At 42.6% G+C, this 10,131-nt stretch overlaps 1 protein-coding gene and 1 long non-coding RNA gene across 3 annotated transcripts; both read right to left on the bottom strand.

Moving 5' to 3' along the window:
• Positions 1-1,597: 1,597 nt before the first annotated feature.
• LOC120693085 (non-lysosomal glucosylceramidase-like) lies at positions 1,598-9,723 on the bottom strand. 2 transcript variants are annotated; one of them, XM_039976490.1, is made up of 18 exons: positions 9,554-9,723; positions 9,317-9,427; positions 9,148-9,204; positions 8,970-9,046; positions 8,773-8,872; positions 7,849-7,922; positions 7,229-7,329; positions 6,899-7,002; positions 6,475-6,528; positions 6,033-6,088; positions 5,911-5,949; positions 5,663-5,804; positions 5,340-5,524; positions 4,828-4,895; positions 4,455-4,527; positions 4,069-4,130; positions 2,619-3,894; positions 1,598-2,322 (listed from the first exon to the last, which is right to left on the bottom strand). In XM_039976490.1, the coding sequence occupies exons 1-18, from the start codon at positions 9,632-9,634 to the stop codon at positions 2,064-2,066; spliced, it is 2,919 nt and encodes a 972-aa protein (XP_039832424.1). In that variant the 5' UTR covers positions 9,635-9,723; the 3' UTR covers positions 1,598-2,063. The 2 variants fall into 2 exon arrangements, with proteins under 2 accessions (XP_039832424.1, XP_039832425.1); XM_039976491.1 differs by lacking the exon at positions 9,554-9,723 and having other exon boundaries at positions 1,611-2,322; positions 8,773-8,885.
• Positions 7,446-7,842, bottom strand: LOC120693086. Its single transcript, XR_005682859.1, has 2 exons — positions 7,644-7,842; positions 7,446-7,564 (listed from the first exon to the last, which is right to left on the bottom strand). It is a non-coding gene; the product is annotated as an uncharacterized LOC120693086 (long non-coding RNA).
• Positions 9,724-10,131: the final 408 nt, after the last annotated feature.

Genomic DNA, 10,131 nt, shown 5'->3' with positions numbered 1-10,131 from the left:
TCACATCGAAACATTAAATATAGCAAATGACCCATGCATGGAGTACTAAATGTAGGTAAATAAAAAAACTAATTGCATAGTTTTGATGTACGTTGCGAGACGAATCTTTTGAGCCTAGTTAGGTCATGGTAGGATAATATCTACCACAAACAAACGAAAAGTGCTACAGTGCGCTGCAGTGTTTTTTCCCTGGCACTACAGTGAATTTCAAGGGAACTAAACACACCCAGGGTGTGTTTAGTTCCCACCAAATTTCCAAACTTTCCATCACATCTCCTATCACATCGATACATTAAATATAGCAAATAACACATGCATGGAGTACTAAATGTAGTTAAATAAAAAAACTAATTGCATAGTTTTGATGTACGTTGCGAGACGAATCTTTTGAGCCTAGTTAGGTCATAGTAGGACAATATTTACCACAAACAAACGAAAATACTACAGTGTGCTACAGTGACTGATGTGACTTTTTCTCCCTCTTTCCACCTCATCTAAACACAGCCCCAGAGAGGAAACAGGGTCTGAATGGACTGCCTCCTTCCCTGTGGAGCAATGATCGCGCAGCAGAGAAAAATGACACAGTTCAAGCAGGCAAGACGAGCGAACGCGTTGGCATGGCCCCGCCCGTGTGGCCGCATCCATTAAGCTCGTACAGGCCTGGTACGGACGCTTCGTCGGCCTGTTGGCCACTGGCCACTTGCGCCTGCGCCAGCGAGCTGTAACTCGCACGCGACGGGCGCACCGGAACAGCACGCGGCGCGGTACAGGCAGCCGCAGCACAGCCATCGAGTGCCCTGGGCACTGGTCCAAGTGCAAGGCGATGATGGCTCGCACTAGCTGGAGTGGCTGCAGGCCTGCAGCCACGATCCTGCGAGACGAGAGAAACGGGCCAGACGGACTGCACAGGCCACATGTGTCTGCAGCGGTTGAGAACAGAGGCGCCAAGCTCCTGCAGAATCCTCTTTTCCGCTCCTGTGGGCGCCGATTGACCAAGGCCTCTTTATCCGTAAACCTCGTAAACTTAAGAGTCATACTCCAATAGCTAGACTGCACCAGAAGCAGCAACAATCCGTTTCAGAGAAAAAAAAACGATGATCCTGGCCTCATTTGGTTCGCGCTAGTATTTTAGCGTGCTAATGAATAGTGACATTTTGACCGTTAATTACGGTGTAAAACAAAGTCAGTTTACAAAACCAACTTCAGAACCTCGCGCTAGTGACATTGAAGAATCTAATAAGACCTTTGACCGCGCAATTAGTGGATGGTTACTATAACATCACTGTAGCCAATCATCGATTAATTACTGTCATTAGATTCGTCGCGAAAAATTACACTCATCCCTAAAAAAAGTTTTACGATTTCATTTAGTACTTCATGCATACGAGATTCTCTTTTCGAAAAACGTGCGCGCTATTTTTTAGAATGCCAAACAAAGCCCCTATCGTGAACAAATGACGCATCAGCGTCAAGATTAAGAACGAATGCACAATGAGTCCATGAGGAATCATCTGTCTCAGCAGTTCCGGGGGGACGACTAAAACACAAACAGGACTCTTCAAAGATTCAAGTCAAACCCCCGTTATACACGCAGCCATAGACAGCTCTCATTTTCTTAACTGATGCATCGATTTCTTCCAGTACACATGAATTACATCAGCCAGGACTGAAACCTCTTCGTAGCGACACATGATTACAGTACAGAGAATTGCCCAGTTCTTCTCTCCATGTGAACTGCTTCGTGCTCCATTAGTAAATAGAGCCATACTTCTCTATATGCACTGTGTTTCCCTAGAACAGCTACACTACACAAGGCAGCTCAGATATTTGTAACATCGGCACCGTAAGATTTTCAAAGTGAACAAAAAGATTATAAGATTAACAGGTTTCTGTACAATTATACAACTCTTTCGCGCCGCTGAGTTTTTGTGGTGGTTTGGATATGCCCTCAGATTCAAGGAAAGAACTCCCGAACCTCCACTGGACCTTGGAAACGGGGGCAAGGAGAAACCGAAAAGACGAAAAGGTTGCAAGTTGCTCAGCAATTGCATGTTACCTTTGTATCAGCATTCGCACTGAAAGGCAAAGCTAGGGAAACATCTATTGTCGGGTGCTATTTTTCTAATGCTTATCTCGCTAATTGCTCGAGCCATGTGGGGGGATATGTGTATCCGGTCCATTAAATTAACTTTTGGGGCCTCAAGGATTGCCTTTGGAGGAGACAGTGCATATTGGATCGCCCAAATGGCAAGAGGTCGCATGTATACGAGCGACCGATAATGCCCATCTGTGGTCCATCCTTCTGGTGTCTGGAACCAATAACTGCAGCACCGCAGAAAAAAAAAACGATGTCATATATAATTATGTCTACTTGATAAACAGGACTCAACAAACACTACTCATTCTATTTGTATAGCGACCATTCTGCATGTCTTGTGTAGAAAATAATAGTTGACAGACCTAGACAGATTCAGGGATAGCAACATAAAATAAGCAGCACTAGAAACATCTTCATGGAAAATAACAGGAAGCACCGAGAAAGAGAAGAATGGCTGTGTCAGTGAAAAAAACTGCATCACTGCAAAACCTGAAATTACTCAATAATGTGCGAGACATACCCATATCCTTCTTCAGACCATCCAGCAATAAAAATTCCTTCCGCGGTGGTAAAACCTTGATGCTCCATGCCATGGAGCAGCATATTTGCAGCAACAGCATATGTAACACCAGTCCAGATTTCACGAGATTGCATGCATGTCTCATCCACCTTTCCCTTTGGAGTCATACCATTAACAGCTCCCATCCGCCCTCCTTTAACCTTTATGACATTGAATTCAAATATTTTCTGCAGAGCAGTTCTTATCTTATGCTCGTCAAAAAGCGGGGGCAATCCTGATGAGGCAGTGTACCACTGGCCTGCCAGCTGATCAGCCTGGATGGATCTGCTGTTGCTACTTGTGCCACTGTCGTAATTGAAATATGACCCATTCCATAACTTTGCCTCATATACTGCTTTGGCTTTTATAAACTTGAGCTTGTATTTCTCAGCAAAGTTCCGATCCCCAAGACGGTGTGCCATTGTAGCAGCAGCTTGAAGTGCACCAAGCCAGAGACAACCACAGTAAGCACTGATTCCATGAACAGTCCATGCATCATAGGTTTGATCAGGGAATCCATCATTCTCAATGAGGCCATCATGATCACGATCAAATTGATCCATGTAGTCCATAGCAGCGCAGACTGCAGGCCAGACATCTCTACCAAATTGCATGTCACCTGTGGCAGCAAAGTCTCTATATATCTGGAGCACGAATTTGGGGTTTAGATCTTTCCATTTGCTTGTATCATGTATGTTGTATGCATTCATTTCATGCCAAGGATCATGTGTTCCAAGGTCATGAGGAACAGCACCTTTAACCTTGCGGATTCCTGATGCACCATCAGCCAAAAATTTGACTTTACGCTGATCTTCATACAGAACAGCATTGGCAAAATCACGTTGGATACTCAGCTCAATTTTTGGGAATAGATCGAGGAGAGCAAAAGATGCATAGAAATGCACATCATATGTGTTCCACATGATGTACTCCACTCCTTCTAGATACAAGAACTTGCCAACATTTTCAGGGCCATCCTTGGAAATCAAGTAAGGAATTGGCTCTTCCGACTTGAGTCCTCCATTGGTTTGTTCTTGCATTTGTGACCCATGAACCGCTGCGAACTTTGATACACTACGCTCGTCACCATTAGTCATGTGACCACTATCAGGGACTTGCTCTGCTGTCATGTTGACATGGCTATCTTTAACAGATTCCACCTTGGTATCTTTAGTGCCCCTTTTTGAGGACTTGGAACCAGGGCTTGCTTTCTCATCGATTGCTGGGGGTTGACCATCTACATGACCAGAAGGAAAAAATATAAGGTTCCCCACACGCAAAAGGAAAAGGAAGAATACGTTATAAGCTAAAAGAAACTCTGGCGATGGCAACTTTAGCTGGCAGAACTAATGTAATTATAACTTTAGCTGGTTGTGAGCAGGCAACCATAAGAAAGTTGGATACAGCATACCTGTCCAAACTGTACCCCCCGCTACCAGAAAGTAAAGCTCGTTAAAAAGAGTGAACTTATACCTGCAAACAATTTGACACACAAACATTCTACAGTCAGATTTTATTTTTCTAGAGAGGAAGAAAGTAGCATTTTTCTTGGGTGAAGAAACAAGGAAAATTTAACTCTTGCAAAAATCAAGGAGATTTCCCTGAATGAATTGCATTGTTTCCGTTGTTCTAAACTGGGGTTAAGGTATTCTGATGTTGAAATTTTACTTAAAACATGTAGGGATATAGATCCTAGTCATCTGCCCACTTTCCACCCCTGGACTTGCATTTCAGCAACCATTACTGAATCTGGCGAGCAGCAACAGTAACTCTCTAGGAATAAGAGAGAGTATATACCATTCTGGAAGTCTTTCATCCTTGAGTATGGGATTTTGCCATTTCTCAATTTCTTCTTCCCAAAGTTTATATTCTGCAAAAACAAGGAAAAAAACATCCAGCAGTATAGGTAAGAACACAGAACATTGATAACTGAATCAATTCAACAGGGACCAGTGTTGCACATTTCCCAGTAACCTCATTACAACCTTATCAACGATGTATGACTATATTTGGAGGGCAAATACTACATCGAATCTCAAAAGCTGGTGTTTATTATAACATGTGGAAGTGCTTTGGGTAATAGCAAATATTATGACATATGAAATCAATTTCTGTATATTAAAGTTACATGGGTAAAAGATAAAGAAGGCATAACAAAAGAAAAACATACTTGTTAAGGCATCATGTACCAAATTAACAGCTGATCTCTCAGAAGTTCCATAAAATTGGGTGTACCTCCTGCAACAAGAGATCACATTTATGAATTATCCCATCACAGTTCATATTAATTATTTATTTCACTTGCCAAAAACTGCTGAACTCAAACTGTTCCTAACTAATTACTTCCCATCCCAAGCACTACTGAACTCAATACCTAATTAATGCCTTCACTTCTCAAGCAATGCTGGACTCAAAATATTTTATTTGTGCAAGCCCCACATAAGGCTGAAATCAAAAGAAATTACTATACTGGAAGACTCTCTGATATGTTCATTACTTTAGTGTTATTTTTAGTCTACGATAGATAATAATTAAGTATAAAGAGCCACAGCATTGTTCTAATTAGACATCATATTCTATAAGTTGGATTTGTATTGGAACAAGTCTAGTAGTGTGGCTTGATAAAAATGTTTACACAAGCAAAAGCAGTAGTCCATTTAGACAAAAACAAAGGGTAATAACCTGTTATAAGTGCACCCCTTCTGAAACTTTACTTTAGGTGAGGACCAAGCCAGAGCAAATGCAACAGTACATCTGCCATGCGGCTCTACCCAAGTTGAAGCTGAGACAGCTGCACAGAGTTTCTGTCCCGGTGAAGAAGGCATACTGGGACCAGCACTGAAATTTTCCCGATTGAAATTTCCATTCTGTAGGATGATTTGGATAAAACAAAATAAAATAATAATTGATATGAGAATATAATGAGAAAGAACTGTTATATGCTATACTTAAAAGAATAAGCCAAAGAACTGGTATGGAAAATGAAAGGAGGTAGAAGTAATTACCTGTTCCATGGTATTCCACATTTCCTTTGCTGAAACATGGTTTTCTCCAGTAAGGCCGAACACTGGCAAAACTGTCACATTCACATTCTGGGTTTCACAGGCAGCAACAGCAAAAGTGACTGGTGGATTATCCTTGGCTGTTCTGCAAATTATACCATATTGTCAGCCTGTATAACATATCATTAAAAACATCTACTAATTCACCATCATCAATTTCAAAATAAGACACAGTTGAAAGTTGAACTTGCTTGTGATGCAGAAGAACTCCCGATACTCCGTCTTCCGCACTACCCATTTCACAAGATCAAATGATGAGTACAGACATCCAAAAGCCTGAACAGACATAAGTTATATATACGGATATACTTACATGAAGGGCTCATTGTAGTGGCCTCCTGAATTATGCGAAAATCCTCCAATTGAGTTCTGTCAATAAGGGAAAAACACTCAAAGATAATTAACAAATAATAATTGTATACACAGCGGAATTCAAACTTCGGCAATGCTTAGGTCTAGTTTTATTATCTTTATAAAATAGAGATTATGGAAATCAGTACATAATTTCTAATATCTTTCTGCAATAGAGGTTATAGTATCAATTACCTAGCAAAAAATTAATATCGAACTTTTTTTAAAAAAACAACAACGAAGTGGACAAAGTAATGGCAATCATGGAGCTCAACCTCAAATGTAGATCATAAGGGTGATGATTCCTAATGATAATCAATGGGCTGAGATTTCTAGAATAAAAGATTGGAATTTATGGCAATAGAGCCAGATCAGATTAACATAAATTTTAGATGTGTACTTACCGCCCATGTCATTAACAGGCTTACTTTTGCACGATCTTTCCCAGTGTTCACCAGCTATAATGAACAACCAGTAGAAAGGTTATCAGTTAATTTATTGGATCAGAAACATATAATGAGATAGCAAAACTCGATTGGCACATATACTATAATTGAACCATTCATTTATTCATGAATGATTAGCATGAATGACAACAACTCTTTCGTATATGAGTAGTTCTGAAATATTCGAACAGAATTTACCCTAAAAATGATACTTCAGTGGATTACAGACTGGCCATATGTGGACTACATTTTAACACAAATATCTTGCATGAAGATACCAGATTAGGCTTTTCAAAATGTCCTTTGCTAGGAAACAGGAAGGTGCAAAACGTAGATCAACAATTTCCAGCTTAGAATTAAAAGAACTCTGTTAGCCACTTACCGTGTAGACAAACACAGATGTTGGAAGACTGCTATCCTTGTAATCATGAGGAATGAATGGTGATATCTGGCGACACGATATTTTAAGGTCTGGATCTGGTTCACCTGTATCAATAAAAAACTTAATGAGACTTCAGTTCAAATAATGTCCATTGCTAATTGAGAAAAAAAGAGGTCAAAATCACTGCCCTATAAACTCATAGTCAGCTTATAGAAATAGAACTACAATGCCCTCATCATGGTACAGAGGATTTAAAAAATAATACCCAGAATTACTTGTGTAGACCTGCAAATTTAAGCAATGTTACCAAACAGATCTACAATGGCATACCATCATAAACTGTCCATGCCCGAGGGAACAATGCATGATAGGTTGAGTGTTGACCGCTCAAGTTCCAGTCCCATGAAGAAATTCCGGAGTCACTTTTTTTCCTGAAATCACATAAAACATCAGGTAAAGGCCCCTTCTGCAGAAGACACAACGTAAGAAACACAATATAAGATAGTTGGTGATATGATTAACAAGCTTTTGTTGCACCAATACAGTACCGTACTTGGACCATAACAACACATCATAATTGCACTATTTATATCCTTTAGGAACTAGAGTAAGTTTGTTCACAACCTGCACATATAGCTGGGCTTTCAATCTCCAATTCTGCATAAACTATAATGCAATTCATTGACACAGGATGAAAGATATTCTGTCCAGGCAGATTAAAAAAAATGGCAACAGAGAAACATACCAATTAGAATGATAGCTTAGCTAGAAAGTTGTTTGTGAATACAGCTGAGCCATCATTAATAGACTTCTAGCTCTTTGAACTCCTAAAAATGAAGGTAAACCTACAAATCCGCTTGCTTGAGCAGATATTTTTCTTTGTGATTTTAAAATTATACTATGCTAATAGGTGGCAAGTTTGGAGCACAGGAAACAGATTTATGACTTACTTCAAACCTTCATGATGTCCAGGAGCCAACACCGATGAGTATTTTTTATTCCCCCCATCTCGAGATACAAATATCTGGAAAAGCATGCCTAAATGTGACAAAAAGGTAATGATAACCAGAATAAAGAATGTACTGAGATGTTAGAATAGGTAGGCCCCAACAAAATAACTGAAATGCATCATGGAAGGACAAAGACAGGCATATGAAAAGAGCAACACCAAAAGTTATTGTAACTACTAATAAATAAATGAAATGGATTACCAAAGTAGGAATAGCAAAAGGTCAAGAAGTTGAGCTCTCGAGATACAAATATCTGGAAAAGCATGCCTAAATGTGACAAAAAGGTAATGATAACCAGAATAAAGAATGTACTGAGATGTTAGAATAGGTAGGCCCCAACAAAATAACTGAAATGCATCATGGAAGGACAAAGACAGGCATATGAAAAGAGCAACACCAAAAGTTATTGTAACTACTAATAAATAAATGAAATGGATTACCAAAGTAGGAATAGCAAAAGGTCAAGAAGTTGAGCTAGACAAGAAAATATCCCAAGCAACTATCGCTTTTCACGTCAGTGAAAAAAAATTGCAACCCCCAAGTTCCAACTATCAGGAATAAGCAACCTTCCAAGACATCATAACCTTGTTGTGTGCAAACAATGAGGAAAGGTATGAGTTATGCAAGCTTACATAACATGGAAACATCATCTTATCTCAATCCAAAAGAAATGTTGTAATCACACATGTTCAAATAGAATGCTGCATTTATGAGCAGAACTCAAAAGATGTTTAAACGATGCTCAAGCACTCATAAGGACATATCTTCATACATACTAAGACTCCAGAAAGCATTGAATGTATGTCTCATAAAACACTCTGAAGTCAATAAGCAAGTAACAGTAAGATAAGATCGAAGCATTACGGAGAACTGGTTCTCCATGACCGGTGCACTCTCACAAAGACCAGGTATGATGTGCCAATTCTTGAACTCTCCCCTGAAACCCCTCGAAATGCTACCGCTCCTGCAAAAACAATCTACTGATATCAAGGAAAATTCCTCCATGGTGCAGCGATATGTAAAATTCAGAGAAGAAGAGGCATAAGCACAGAGGGACACACCCCATCCCACCAAGCGGCACGCCCTGCGAAGCTGACGGCCTACAGCGCTCTTTTGTGAATGGATCGATCGGAGCTTTCTGCAAGCACACAAACAGATTCCATTCTATCATCATTCCGTTCTGTCAGCACAGGACATTCATGTTTGACGAAAATCATGCGTAGGACTAGCTGATGTTACCCTTCCATGCGACGCCTCCTCCCGGACATAGGACCACAGTCTGAGGCCAAGGGTCATCTGAAATTTTCACATTGCGGGAGCAAAACTTAGCAGCTAGCACCAACAAATTCAAAGGTCGTCGCAAGACACCGAACGAACACAGGGAAGCAAATCCAGGTGGCATCCATACCATCCTCATTGCCTCCATGAAGGTGATGCTGAACTCCTTGAGCAGGTTGGCGTGGCAGTTGAGCTTCCGCCGCCACGCCTGCTCCGGCGGCGCCCCGCCATCGAAATCCAACTGCAACCAGAAGCCCAACGGGACCCAGGCGTCACATCAGGCCACCCGCGAACAACACAAAACGGGAAACAAAACAATTCGCCGTCCGCGATCGAGGCGCGAGCGAGCGAGCGAAACCGGGCTCACCAGCTGCAGCGCGGTCCGGCCGACGTACTCCTCCGCCGGCCACGAGTTCCTCCGGTAGTGGAAGATGTGTCCGCTCACCATCGCGCCCGCTCCTCCAAATGCTACCTACTGATCCTCCCTCCCTCCCTCTCCCTCTCGCTCCCGCGCGCCAACCGCCGCCGGAGCCGCGCCACCCCCCCCCCCCCCCCCCCCACGAGTCCCAACCAATCCAGAAGATCCGCGGGCGGGCCGCCCTCACGCGCTCCCCCAACGGCCGCGCGGACACCCGGCACCGCCCCTCCGCATCGCCCCCGGGCCTCCCCGGACTGACGCCTCGGGGGTCGGCTGCCGCCTGGCTGGCGCTGCGGCCGCGGGAGCGACGGCAGGCGCACGCCGGCAGGACTGGACCGAATCCGACCGCCGCCCTCCTCTCCCCCTCCCCGCCTCCTCCTCCTCCTCCTCCTCCTCCGCGCGTGCTGCCGCGCCCGCGCTGGTAAGTAGTCGTCCTCGGCGAGCGGGGGAAGATGCGAGGAAGACGACGGAGCCTTGGCACAGCGCCGCCTGCGCTTCTGGAAGAGGAGACGAAGAAGAAAGTGGCT

Source organism: Panicum virgatum, chromosome 9N, assembly GCF_016808335.1.
Source record: "Panicum virgatum strain AP13 chromosome 9N, P.virgatum_v5, whole genome shotgun sequence".
Lineage (NCBI taxonomy): Eukaryota > Viridiplantae > Streptophyta > Magnoliopsida > Poales > Poaceae > Panicum > Panicum virgatum.
Note: the sequence above shows the minus strand (reverse complement) of the source record. Positions and strands in the feature narration are given on the sequence as shown.

Coding starts and splice junctions, on each gene's coding strand:
- LOC120693085 (XM_039976490.1), bottom strand. CDS start 9,634: ATGGTGAGCGGACACATCTTCCACTACCGGAGGAACTCGTGGCCGGCG. Junction 9,428..9,553: donor GCCGGACCGCGCTGCAGCTG/GTGAGCCCGGTT, acceptor TTCTGGTTGCAG/TTGGATTTCGATGGCGGGGC. Junction 8,873..8,969: donor GTGCCGCTTGGTGGGATGGG/GTGTGTCCCTCT, acceptor TTGTTTTTGCAG/GAGCGGTAGCATTTCGAGGG.